The following is a 13,328-nucleotide window of genomic DNA, read 5'->3' on the forward strand; positions in this document are numbered from 1 at the left end:
GCAGTTCTTAGGGCCACCGGAACCTAGAAGCTGTGCTGCCCATGTGTCAGCAGCTAGACCCACAATAGGCCTCCTTTACTCAGAGTCTCACCTGTCACACTGAGCCCCCAGATTCATCATGGAACCTTGGAGAACCATGTGCGCCTTCAGCCAGAACCTGGACAGCCAGATCTGAGAACTGTGGAACTGGCACACAGAACCTCAGCCTGGTGCTGCTTCGCCAGAGTCAGGGCCACCAAGAGCCCGCGATTCAGCACACACAGATGAGCGATACATTCAAGAGCTGAAGACTCGGGTCCCTCCGACACACAGAACCACAGGGGCTGCCCTCCCAGCGGTTGGGTGTGGTCCCCAGAATAGGTCTTACTGTCCTCATGGTCTTTGGGATGGGGCACAGCTGGCCCTGACCTGGGCATTATGGATATGAGCACAGGGCTGGGTGAGCCCCTGGAAGCCCCTCTCCATCTCTTTTCAGACATCTCCCTCGATGTCGACACGCATCGCACGGGCAAGGTGAGGAGGGCCCAAGGTGACAAGGTGAGACTCTCCTGGCTACCCCAAGACAGCAGGGTTAACAGGCAGACCTAGGGAGGGTCCTGGGAGGGTCCTCCAAAAGGGTTATGGGTTCCTAGGGGCCCATGGTATAGAACAACATAGGAAACCCGTCTAGGTTCCTACTGCCAAATTGGCACAAGTGGGTGTTAACTTAGACCATGTGATAGACATGCTGTGTGACTCCTGGAAAGCAGGTTACCCTCTCTGAGTCTCTCTTGTGCCACCTTGGAATCTTTCACTTGATGCCTTTTCTATTTCCTGGGCTGTATTTGGACTCCAAACATGATACTTGCTTCATAAGAGATTGTTGAGTGACTGAATGAAGACTAGGAGAAGACAAAGCATCTGGTAAAGGAGGCTGGGTGTATAGCCCCAGGAGGGAGACCCTGAGGAGTGATGAGGAGAATGGGGTGGGCATTACTGCACAGGAAGAATCCAGAAGCTGTCATGGGAGGGGTAGAAGGTCTAGTTTGCAGGGAAAGACCCCAGAGAGGAAGCCTCGATTACAAGGCTTTGAGAACAAGACGGGGCAAGGCTGCCATGGATGGTTATTAGGTCGTTCACTGCACAAGACTGCTTGGCTAAGGTGGGTGAGTGGGGGCTATGATGCAAATGGTTCAGGGCAGCAGTTACCCAGAGGGGCAGGTGAGAGTGTCATACAGGCTAGCGGTGGCCCTGGGTAGTCCCCCAGACCCGAGCGTGAATCCCAGCTATGTGACTTGGGGCTCCCTTCCCAAGCCTTTCTCCTGTCTTCTGTGACATGGGGAAAGTGAACCCTCTCTTACAGGGCCTGGTGGGAATAAAGTGGAGGCACATCAGAGAGAGCTCCACTTAGGCAGGGGTTCAGTCATCTTTCCCACCTCATCTCGGACCTCCAAGCAGGGCCTGCTGGACTGTGGGTGGACGTCAGAGATGTCCAGGGTTGGCAGGCCCCAGGAGAGTGCTGGGGTGGGGACAGTCTCCCAGGGATTCTCCAGCCCCATCAAGGTCAGGGTGAGGCAGCCTCTGTCCACCAGGCAGGGCCAAAGCTCAGCAGGCTGGGAAAGGCTGTTTCTGGGTGTGGTGACACCACCCTTCCTCCTCCAGTGTGGTGTCTGGGCAGGGCCACTGTGTGTGTTACACAAGTCGTTCACTGCTCGAGAGTGGGGTGGCTGTGGATCTAGAGACCTGGAGTGCCTGTGCCAAATCTATGATTCATCTTTAAATCCTTAAGCAAACCCAGAATACAAAAGTCTCCAAATAAACAAAGCACTAGCCACATCCAGAACACCTTTCTAGAGCCCTCTGGGCCCCACTGACCCCAGGAACTCTTGTTTTGCCACAGAAAACCTGGCACTGGGGCCCTGAGGGCCATGGGGCTATCCTGCTGGTGAACTGTGACCGAGATAGTTTCAGGCTCAGGGGGCAGGACCTTGCCAACAGCCAGCCGGCATCACTGAAGGGTGAGTGGCAGAAGGCGAGTATGGAGTTGTCCAGGGCGATGGTGTGGGGAGGTGAAGGGCTGGGGGTGGGAGGGAGCCTGCTGGGGGGGGTGGAGGGAGGATTGTCTCAAGGGGGCCACTCTCTCCAGACCTACAGGACATGTCACCAATGGTCCTGACCTGCGATGGCCCAGACGAGCTCTTCAACAGCCACAAGCTCGTCTTGAATGTGCCATTTTCTGATTCCCAAAGAGTGAGGGTCTTCCATGCTAGAGGTGAGTGGCCCGGCCGGGCCCTTTCCTTCTCTGCTCCATCCTCTGCTTCCCAAACACTTTCTTTCTCTTATCCACAGCTCTCCCTTCCTTCCATGTTTTTGCAGCTCTCTCTGCAGCTGACAAACAGCGAGTCCATGAGCATACAACGTATTACCCAAGAAGGGGATTCAAACACTGTCCCACTTTACAGATGAAAGTGTAAACTGTCCTACTTTACACTTTACAGGGAAAACGGAGGCCCAGACCCATGAATTCACACAACTAGCTGGGGGTGGAACAGATTTTCAAAACCAGGTCTTTTGAGCTTGGAGGCCCCTCCTCTTTCCACGGTGCCCACCACAGCTCTCCCTGCTTCCCTCCTGTGGCCAGTCCACCTGGAACAGCCCTCCATACACCACAGTCTCTGTCCTTGCTGGGAGAGGCCGGAGCAGGAACCAGCCAGCTGCAGCCCATGCCTGCTCTCTGCATTTAGTTGACCTGCCAGGGATTTTTGTTAAGCAAAGCCTATGGCTTTAAAGAAATTCCAAACCTTAACCCTGAGGTACCTTTGCTCATTTTTTTAAAGAGCAAGAGGCCATTCCTGCTCCTTCCTTCTTCCTCTTCATCCTCCTCTGTTCAAACCGACCCAGAACTTGTTTCGGCTAAAGGAGGCTGGCAGGAGCCAGAATGCTCCCTTGTGTGCACCAACGGTGGGAGTCTCGGCAGAGGCCCTGCTGGCAAACTCCTCCTGGGATGCCAGGACCTAAGCAAAGTCCTGAGAACCGCACTGACAGCCTTTCCTGCTGCGATTCAGAGCACACCAGGGTGACATGTTCCAGCCAGCCTCAAGGGAGGGGAGAAGGGGGCAGGACAGAGCTCCCGGGTTCTGGGTGTTTTCTAAAGTAAGTGGAGATAAAATTCATATAAAGCGTAACTAGTTTGACGTGAACACTCGGCTGGCGTTCCGTGCATTTCCCACGCTGTGCCCCCGCCAGCTCTCTCATTCTAAGACATGTTCAGTCACGCCCCAGATAGAGCCTGGTGCCCATGAGGAGTCACCACCCCCGGCCCCCAGCTTTGGGGACCGCAAATCTGCTTTCTGTCTCTGGATTTGCTTGTCTTGACATTTCCTATAAATGGGATCATGCAATCTGTGGCCTTTCTAGTTGGCTTCTTTCATTCAGCATCATATTTCCCAGGTCCATCCATGTGGTAGCCTGTGTCAGGACCTCATTCCTTCTTCATGGCTGAATAATATCCCAGCACGCTGGGGATACTACATTTTGTTCATCCATCATCCATGGATGGACATTGGTTTTTTTTTCACCCTTTGTGCCAGGGCTTTTATCTCCTTATCTGGTTTAAAGCTTATACTGACCCCAAGAGAAATGTAAGGGTAGTCCATTTTACAGATGAGAAACTGAGGCTCAGAGAGGTTGAGTCATTGAGGCGAGGTCACACACCGTACACGTGGCAGAGCTGGAGAGGAGCCCAAGTCGATTTAATACGAAGGTGGCTCTGCTGAATTCCTGGCCTTGGGCTTCCTGGCCTCCCGTCCCCACAGCCTCACAGCCCTGTGCCAGCACTGGCCCCTGACTCTGGTTGCCCTAGGTGGGAATTCCCTCTCGGACTACAGGCGGGTGCTGGGACCCCAGCATCTGTCCCATGAAGTCGAGCGGCGGCCGGGGGAGCAGAAGATCAGCTTCTACGTGGAGGGGCTCACCTTCCCTGACGCTGATTTCTTGGGGCTGGTCTCCCTCAGCATCAGCCTGGTGGACACCGGGGTATGTACAGTGCTGGGGGCTGAGAGGGCTGCACAGGCTGGGGGCTGGGGGGCCCTGAAGCCTGATGGGGCTCCCTGCAGGGCCCACTTAGTCCTCATTTCCCCCCCAGACCCTGCCCGAGGTGCCCCTCTTCACAGACACCGTGGCCTTCCGCATGGCCCCCTGGATCATGACCCCCAACACCCAGCCCCCCCTGGAGCTGTATGTGTGCAGGTGAGGTCTCACCCCTCCTGCAGCTTTCCCTTTGTCTTTGGACTCGTAGAGATAGGGAAAGAATGCTGTGTCTAGTGTTGGGCGCTCACTTAGGCTGGACAGATTCTCCGAGGTCAACCCCAGGTGCAAGCTAGGTATTCACTAGCAGCAGGCTGGCATGGGCCTGTCATCCCCATCCAGCCCTGAGCAGCTAAGGCCCAGCTGAGGTCACTGGCTCAAGTTCCAGCACCCCCATCCCTTCCTTGTCCTGCCTGTAGCAGCCCTGGAACATCTTGGATTTACTCCAGGCACTGAGGCCAGGCCCCGTTTAGACTGCTGGTAGCTCAGGAGACCTAGCCTCGCTTTGATATGGGTGTGCTCCTGGGCCTGCAGAGCACGGAGACCGCAGCCCTGAGCTCTGCTGTGAGCCCTGGCCCAACCAGGCTCCCTGGTCCTTCTCCCATCTCTCAGAATCCTTGTCAGGCCTCGTGATGGACAGGTGACTCTGACTGGCAAGGCCACTCCAGGCCCCTGCCAGAGCATCAGACCAGTGGAAAGGGCCATAGTTGACCTGGAACATAAGCCAAAGGCCGGAAAGGATGTGGACAAACAGGTTTGCTCTGCCTAACTGGGACCCATGTGTGCAGACGTTCAGAAAAGGAATTCTTTCTTTCCATTTGCTCGCTAACCCCACCCTGACTCCTTTGTTTAGGCCAAAGAAACAGGAGTAGATGGGGCTACCTTCCCCCTCACTACCACCTTAACCAGTGAGATTCGGCCCTCAGGTCACCTCCGTAGCTGCCCCTGGTGTCTTCCGTGGCCTGCCTCCGGGCTCCACAGCCCTGGGCTTGCCCCTCACCTTACACCTACCACCTGACGTGACCCGGGGATGTTATCCGTCTCTGTCATTAGCCCATGAACCTCTCTAGGGCAGGGGCTGCATTTGGTCCCTGTACTCAGAGACCACCACGGCTGAGCACAGACTGGATCGAGGCTACCCCATCCGTCCCCTGCCTCCCTGCCCTAAGGCCGAGACCACAGTCAGAGGTCATTATTACGCTCCCCTCTCCCTATGTTTTGCAGTGTGATGGACTCTCAGGACTCCAATGAGAAATTTCTGTATGTCATGAATGAGCTGGCGTGGAAAGCCAACTGCAAGCTGATCATCTGCCCTTGGACTGAAAATCGAAATGACCGCTGGATCCAGGTGGGTGCGGGAGCAGACCTCGAGAAAGAGTCGGGGCGGCCCAAGCCCCGGCCCTTCACCCTGGCTTTGAGAAAGAGGCCTGAACAGATTCCTCACTGGCCTTGGTTAGGGTTAGAGAGGCCAGGCCAGCCTGCATGCCAGGACTCAGAGGGAGTTGGGGGCAAAGCCCCTTTGGGTGGGGGGACTCCTGCAGGCCCAGACAGACATCCCAAGAGGCCTCACCTTCACCTCTGCCCCTGGCTCCTGCAGCCCCCAGGTTTTGGGGGAGATCAGCCACCCCGCCCTGACGCAGGCCTGGGGGGATCAGTCCATTCTGAAAATCAAGGAGGCCACTGTGGTCTTTTCTCCTCCCTCTCCCAGGATGAAATAGAGTTTGGCTACATCGAGGCCCCTCACAAATCCTTTCCTGTGGTCCTTGACTCCCCCCGAAACAGAGGCCTGAAGGATTTCCCCTATGACAAGATCCTGGTATGTGGCAAAGGGCAGAGTGGAGAACCCCCTGGTGGTTCCTCCTGTAGGACCCTGCAGTCAGTCTTACCTTGTCCTGGTCCTTGAAGGGGGCAAAAGAACCCAGGTAGTGTGTTCTGGCAAATGGGGAGTCAGTGGGGAGTTTGAGCAGAGTGTGTACATGACATGCAAATCACATGCAAATCGCCCCAAGTTCTGGGAGGGACAGGCCAGAACTCCTTCTCCCCAAAGAGGGAGTCAACAGAGGGGTTAACCCTGGGGGAGACTGAACTGCCCTTTGCGGGGAATTCACCCTTAGTGAGTCCTCATGGCTCTTGCTTTTATGAGTGGGGGCTTCCCTTTAGGTAACAAATGTTTTCTGCACACCTACTGTGTGCCGGGCACTACGCTGCCTCCCACATGCAGGATGACAACAAGAGCAGTTCCAGCAACCACGTGCAGAGTTCCAGGCCCTGCCCGCTAGCTTTACACCATCACTCATTTACTCCCCATGGCTCTCCTATGGATATGTGCTAGTTTAATTCCTCTTTACTGAGGCTCAGAGATGTTAAGCAACCTAGCCAAGGCCACACAGCTAGTTAGTGGTGGCACCAAGATGCAAAACCAGAGGGGCTGCCTCTGCAGCCCCTGTACCTCACTGCTAGGATAAACTGCGCTTCAAGGTGGGCCCACGCCCTGAAGCTCATCATCTCTGCCTGTTTACTGGCCCCCACTTCCCCATGGCTGGGACAATGCCGATGTCCAGGTTGGGGCTGTGATGGGGAAGTCCAGGAGCTCAATGGCACCCAAGCAGGGGCATTCGCCCCAGCCTGGAAGGGTCAGGGAGGAGTCCCAGGTGACCAGGAGTACCGGAGGTGACAATGGGCCCTGCAGAGTGAGTCTGCATCAGCCAAGGGCCCGCCCCTCCACCCCTCCACCCCTCCAGCCCCCACTGTAGGCATGAGCTGGCCACGGCAGTTTTTACAGATCTCTGCTCTCATCTTTATCAATTTCCTTCCTTCTACTCTTTGGTTCTAATTTGCTGTTCTTTTCCTAGCTGGAAATGGAAGCTATGATTGTTCAGGCCTTTTTCTTCCCAATATACATGTTTAGAGCTATGGCAATTCCCTTGAAGTTTAGCTTCACTGGCATCCTCTAAGTTTTAATGTATATTACCTTCCACTTCCAAATATTGTTTAATTTCCACTTTGATTTCTTCTTTGACCCATGGGTTCTTGAGGAGTGTGTTGCCTGATTTCCAAACATTTGGGGATTTTCTAGTTATCATTCTGTTATTGGCTCGGACTTTAATTGCCCATTGCTCAGAGAACAGGGTGGCTTTGTGAAAAGTAGACAGAGGCATGGGAGTCCCTCAGTATTCCCCCAAGACCCCCACAGCCCCATCCCAAGGGCTGGGCTTCCTCTCCTAACTGACCCCTTCTTCTGGGGGCGGGGGGCACCTTGCCCGTCCTCCCCTAGGGTCCCGACTTTGGATATGTGACCCGGGAGATCCCGTTTGCTGGGGCCTCCAGCTTTGACTCCTTCGGCAACCTGGATGTCAGTCCGCCCGTCACGGTGGGCAGCAAGGAGTACCCGCTGGGCCGCATCCTCATCGGAGGCAGCTTCCCCAAGTGAGCAGCGGAAGCAGGAGGGCGGAGGAGGGCGCGGGGTGCGATGGCGATGGCGGCTTCTCCCTGCAGCTCTGCCCCACCGCACGCCCCTGGTCAGAGCTCCCCAAGCTTCTTGCATGCAGTCCTCCAATCAGAGTCAGAGTCCTGGAATCTTAGACGTAAGAGGTCACAGAATTTTAGAAGAAAACTCACAAAAGCTATGGCCCGCAGTCTTTTGGCCCACCTAGTATTTTGTGAGCTTCCTTAGTCACCAACATAATATAAATACAGATATAGATATAGAAATATAAATATAAATATACATGGGGAGGTTTCACATAGGCAGCTTTCCAGCTTCCTTTGAAAAATTGAAATTGCTGGGTAGGTGATGTGCCATCCGGTGCAGAGACAGGAGATGGACCTCTCCCGGTAGGACGTTAAGATAGCTGCTGTTCTAGTAACAGCTTGGAAGGGCCCAGAGGCTACCATGTGGCTGCAGGTGAGCGAGTGGCTGGTCAGGACACCAGGAGGACACAGTGACTCAGTGGGTCCCACCCTGGACGGCCGTCATGGGGCAGGAAGCAAGATATTTAAGACTCAGTGCTCAGCCAGGTGACAGTATCTGTTAAAACCTGCTGAGTGGATCCCCACCCTGCCTGTAGGAAACCAAAGATGGGGTATACAGTGTGGGCCCTGGGGGGACCCCCTGCTTCCTGTGTGGAGATTAAGCCCACCAGAGGCACTGGAGGCCACCCTCTTATTTGTGTGGGGTTGGCATGGAGCCCACGTAGGCCCCAGCTTCCTCCCTAAGCTTTGCTGACTATCTGGTCTTGGGCCCAGAGCAGCCAGGTGGTCCTGGGATGGTTACCCATCCTCAAGTGCAGACCCTGGTAGCCTCAGGGTCCTGGGTCAGGCAAGGCAAGGCTTCCTGGCACCAAGCCCAGATGGATAGCCTAGCACCCAGGCTGGGCCCCTGGGGCTGAGGTTGGCCAGGGCAAGAGGAATGCTCTTACCTTGCTGGTGACTGATGCGCAGACGCTCCTGGGGGACTGGATCCTGGCCCAGCCCTAGGGTGGAAGGGCATGGGGCCTCCAGGCAGTCACTGTGTGCTTCAGAGGGACCCAGGTGGAAGGAACACAGGCTTTGCAATCAGATGGACTTGGGTTTGAGTCTGGGCTCTGCATTTACCAGCCACATGATTTGGGGCACAGCACCTAACCAGTGCTCACTACATTGCAGGGCACATAGTAGATGCTCGATTTCTTTATGTAAAGATATCTATAGCATGCCTACTATGTGCCAGGTGCTGTTGAAGGTACTAGGGATGTCTCACTGAATGAAACAGATATGTTATAAATTAACAAATTATTTTATATTCCATGCTTCAGTTCCTTGTCTGTGAAATGGGACTCTTAAAAAACCCAGTCCTAGCTGTATAATTGACACTACTAGGGACAAAGATTCACCTTCTGAATGTTTAGGTATTGTTTAGCTGGCCCCCTGCAATGGGTCTGCTTTGAAGCAGGCGGGAGCTCATTGATCAAAAGGTACTGATCACTACAGTGTACCACAAACATAAGGCCTTACCTGGGTTACCTCATTTAATTCTTACTATAGCTCTATGGGGTTGGGGGAATTATTATCCCCATTTCACAGATGAGAAAGCTGAGGTTCAGAAAAGTGAAGTAAATACACTCATTCATGTATCCAATTTACTAACTCAATAAATGTATGCCAGGTCTGGGGCCCAGGGCTGGGAATGAAAGAAATGTTCTGGAAGCTCCCAGGCTCAGAGCAAAGAACAGGCATGGGAAGGTGGGGGCCTCCAGGGCAGCTATGTTCCCATTCCATTGACCGTTGTTGAAAACTAGGAATAAGGTCCTTGGTGGTCAGATGTGGTCCTGAGGTTCAGAGAGGGACAGCTACTGACTAGGAGAACACAGCAAGTTAGTGCTATAGTTAGAATTCAGGTCTCCCTTTCGGGCTCCAAACTAAAATTTAACACCCCGATTGCTTTCCTGTACTCCTGTCTTGGCTTCTGACCTTAGCAGTGAAGAAACAGACTACCTACATACATTCTAGCAGAGAGAAACAGACAATAAGCAAACATAAAAAGTAAATAATATAGTATGTTGGATAAAGGAAGCCTCAGCGAGAAGGTGCCACTTAAACAAAACCTTGAAGGAAATGAGGGAGTTAGAGATGTGGCTGTTTGGGAAGAAAATATGCAAGGGAGCAGAAACAGCCAGTGCAAAGGTCCTGAGGTGGGAATGTGCAGGAGATTTAGAGGAACAGCAAAGGGCCCGTGGGTGTTCAAGGAGGGGCCTGGTGGGAGATGAGGTCAGAAAGCTTGGCAGGGCAGAGTTCAGATCATGATTCGGACTCTTTAATTGTATGTATGTCATAGGGCTGTCATGGGGCTTAAACAAGGCACTTAGTGGGAGAAGCCTCAGGCAGGTGATTACTAAATGCTCAGCAAATGCCCATTCTCTGCTGTCTTGGCTATCTTGGGTTCTCCACACTCTGCTCCCCATATTCAAAACCATCTTTGAGAAATTCTGCCTCCTGGTGGAAGCTTTGATGTGACTCAGAGACCAGGTCCAATGTTTGCCAGGGCCAGTTATCTGGTCCATGCCCCTACCTCCAGCAGGGAGTTTGCCCCTTCCTCGACTTTATATGTTTCCGATGCCACTTTATGCTCATGAACAATTTCTGAAGTCTAGCTCTTGTCCATCAATTCAGTTGTTAAAAGAAGTGTTTTAAAATTGCCAGATGTTTAAAATTGCCAAGTGTTTTAAAATAACAGAAATACAAAAAAAATATTATTTTCCGTAATTCCAGCCCTCAAATCCAATTGGTGTTGTCATTTGTCACTGATTGCCCCCCTCTAGCCTTTATGACATGTGCAAGTGATACAGATCATGGACCATTACAAAAGCATTCACAAATATTTTTGAGCATCTGTTATGTAAGAGGGGCTAGGGATACAGCAGTGAACATAGACAATACTCCCAGCGCTCCTGGAGCTTACATTCTAGTGGGATGGCAGACAATAAACAAGATATCAAGTACACCGAGCACCAAACGCTGTAAAGAAAAATAAAGCCTGGAAGGGGGTGGAGGGATGGTTGCAATCTTCAAAGACCTCATAGAGAAAGAGGTGACATTGAGTTAAATTTGAAGGAAGGGAGGGAGGGAGCCCTGGGGCTATGGGGAGTGGGCAACAATCCTGGTAGAATCCTGAGGCAGGAATATACCTGGTATGTTTAAGGGACAGCAGGAGGCCAGCATGGCTGGAACTGAGCAAATGCAGAGGAGAGTGACAGGAGGGGGTTATAGGGATTGGTAGGGACTGTGCAGGTCGTTGTGAAGGCTTTGCATTTATAGTAAATAATGTGAGGGTTTTGTTTGGAGGAGGACATAATCTGACATATTAAAAAAAAAATGAAAGCCTCTCCCTGGTTAGACTGCAGGGGAGCAAGGGTGAAAGCAGGGAGACCAGGGAAAGGGCCAAGGCACTGGGGTTATTTGGGTAAGGGAGGTGTCACCCCATGTGGCAGAGGAGGTGGGGGCAAAGGCTGGATTGTGTTCTAAGGTGGAACCACCAGGTTGGATGTGGGGCAGGGAGCTCGTCCTTGTGTCCTGAAGCTGGACAAGCAGGAGCAAGGAATGTGATCCCTTTCTTGTGAGACACACTAAAAAAAACTCTCTATACAGAGAGAGAGAGAGAGAGAGAGAGAGAGAGTGTGTGTGTGTGTGTGTGTGTGTGTGTGTGTGCACCGCACATGCATGTGTCTGCCCATGGTGATGCGTGCCAGCAATAGGGGGAAAGTACCCAGGGTATAATACATTGTTCTGACTTTGGACAAATCATCCCTTGAACTTTCTAGGCCTCAGCTGCCTCATCTGTGAAGTGGGAACTCTGCCCTTTCCTAAGGCAACATCAGAGTCCCTGCGTGCACACGCAGCTTTCAGTCATGTCTCCCCCCACAGCTCAGGGACTCTGTCCGGTGCCCTGTGCCCTGTTCTAAGCTAACTCTGCTAGTGAAGGGTGGTTTGGAAAGGCCTGGACCCTCCTCAACCTTAGCAGCAGGACCTTCTGGGGATTAGATAGTCAGTGTTGAGCACAAAATGACTGGGGCTGTGATCTCTCCCCCATGAATCAGCTGAGATGTCAAAATGCAGATTCCACATCCTCAGATGTGCCACATCCTCAAAGACTCTGAGATGTGGAGAACACCAGGGCCCAGGAATCCTCAGGTTTAACAAGCACCCCCATGCAACAGAATCTGACCCCCAGGTGGTGCAGGTCCCCCACTCTTGGCAATGCTGAACTGAGGGAGGGGCTCTGGTCATTTTTTGAACCAAAGGCTGGGTGCCTTTGGCAAAGAGTCAACCTCTCTGAGTCTGGGATGTGAGATGAGGGACTTCAGTCCCTGTTGGCAAGCGGAGATCTCTCATTTGATCATTTTTTGGGGAGGGGCAGGAAGAGCCTTTCTGGCCGTGGGGGGGGATGCTTTGGGCAAGGAGGGACAGACACCCCAGGGGTGATGGTGAGCAAGGACAGTGAGTGCCTGGGAGCACCTGGGGGCTGGCTGGGAAAGGGAGACAAAAGAAGACCCATTCTGAGCGCTGTCATGAGGCCCAGCCGAGCAGGGAGGAGTGCTCAGGAGCTGCCTGCAGGGAGCCAGCGCACAGTAGGCACGAGGTGACGCACCCTCTCCCTCCCTGGCCAGGTCCTACGGGCGGCACATGAGCAAGGTGGTGCGTGACTTCCTGCAGGCCCAGCAGGTGCAGGCACCCGTGGAGCTCTACTCCGACTGGCTCTCTGTGGGCCATGTGGATGAGTTCCTGAGCTTTGTGCCCACCTCCGACCAAAAGGTGTGTCCCCTTTTCTCCTGTCTGAGCTACCTCTGCTCCTCCCTGACCTGGTGGGACGAGATAGGGCAAGACCACCGGGGAACCAGCTCACCACCGGTGTCCCTAGTGAGCTTGGAGTCAGAGCACCCTTGGGGCCAGGTGGTGTTCATCAGGAGAGCTTCCTGGAGGAGGCTGGTGCTCAGGTCAGGAGAGCACTAATTTGCTCCCTACTCACACACTCATTCTCACACTTACTGGGTGTCTGGTCTGATTCAAATCTCCCATCCAAGACCCAGGAATAACACTGATAATAATTGGTAACATTTACTAAGCAACTGGGATGTGTGTCTTAATTCATTTAATCCTCCAGCAACCCCTTGAGGCTGGTACTCTATCATCGTCCCCATTTTATAGATGAGAAAACTGAGGCTCAGAAGGGCAATTAGGTTGAGATTCAAACCCAGACAGGGGGCTCTGGACCAACATGTTAACCACTTGACTCTACTGCCTTGCAGAGTGACAGGGGAGGGCACAGCCCTCAGGAAGCAAGCAGCCTGGGAGGGTTGAGTTCCCTGGTGAACAAAGCGGGGAAGGGCCTCTGGGCAAGGAGACCATCAGGGACAAAAGCCTGGAGGAATTGGAATTGCTGATAGTTCTTTGTGACTTGTGGGTAAAGGGAGCCCCACCGGTCATCTGGCATCTGAACTCAGGCCCTTCCTGAGTTTGGGGTCTCCTGCATCTAGGGGGACGCTCTCCACTGATTTCTTCTCACTCCCTCTGTGCCAGGGCTTCCGGCTGCTCCTGGCCAGCCCCAGTGCTTGCCTCAAATTGTTCCAAGAGAAGAAAGAGGAGGGCTATGGGGAGGCGGCCCAGTTTGATGGTGAGTGCCAATGACCCAGCCACCCTGCGGGTCTCTCACTGCCAATCCTGGACACCCGGATGCTTTTCATAGCTGCTCATTGTCAGGCCCTTTGTCTGTGGATTTCTCAGCTCAGTGC

At 53.4% G+C, this 13,328-nt stretch overlaps 1 protein-coding gene across 1 annotated transcript in view; it reads left to right on the plus strand.

The window, feature by feature from the left end:
• Positions 1 to 13,328, plus strand: part of PADI1 (peptidyl arginine deiminase 1) — a 35,663-nt gene that overhangs the window by 15,735 nt on the left and 6,600 nt on the right. Inside the window, exons 4-13 of the mRNA XM_037000094.2 lie at positions 476 to 537; positions 1,880 to 1,997; positions 2,126 to 2,251; positions 3,842 to 4,014; positions 4,124 to 4,227; positions 5,290 to 5,413; positions 5,774 to 5,881; positions 7,340 to 7,491; positions 12,207 to 12,351; positions 13,117 to 13,210. Coding sequence (XP_036855989.2) covers positions 476 to 537; positions 1,880 to 1,997; positions 2,126 to 2,251; positions 3,842 to 4,014; positions 4,124 to 4,227; positions 5,290 to 5,413; positions 5,774 to 5,881; positions 7,340 to 7,491; positions 12,207 to 12,351; positions 13,117 to 13,210 — 1,206 coding nt within the window. The remainder of the gene's footprint in view (positions 1 to 475; positions 538 to 1,879; positions 1,998 to 2,125; positions 2,252 to 3,841; positions 4,015 to 4,123; positions 4,228 to 5,289; positions 5,414 to 5,773; positions 5,882 to 7,339; positions 7,492 to 12,206; positions 12,352 to 13,116; positions 13,211 to 13,328) is intronic.

Source organism: Manis javanica, chromosome 4 (assembly GCF_040802235.1).
Source record: "Manis javanica isolate MJ-LG chromosome 4, MJ_LKY, whole genome shotgun sequence".
Classification (NCBI taxonomy): domain Eukaryota; kingdom Metazoa; phylum Chordata; class Mammalia; order Pholidota; family Manidae; genus Manis; species Manis javanica.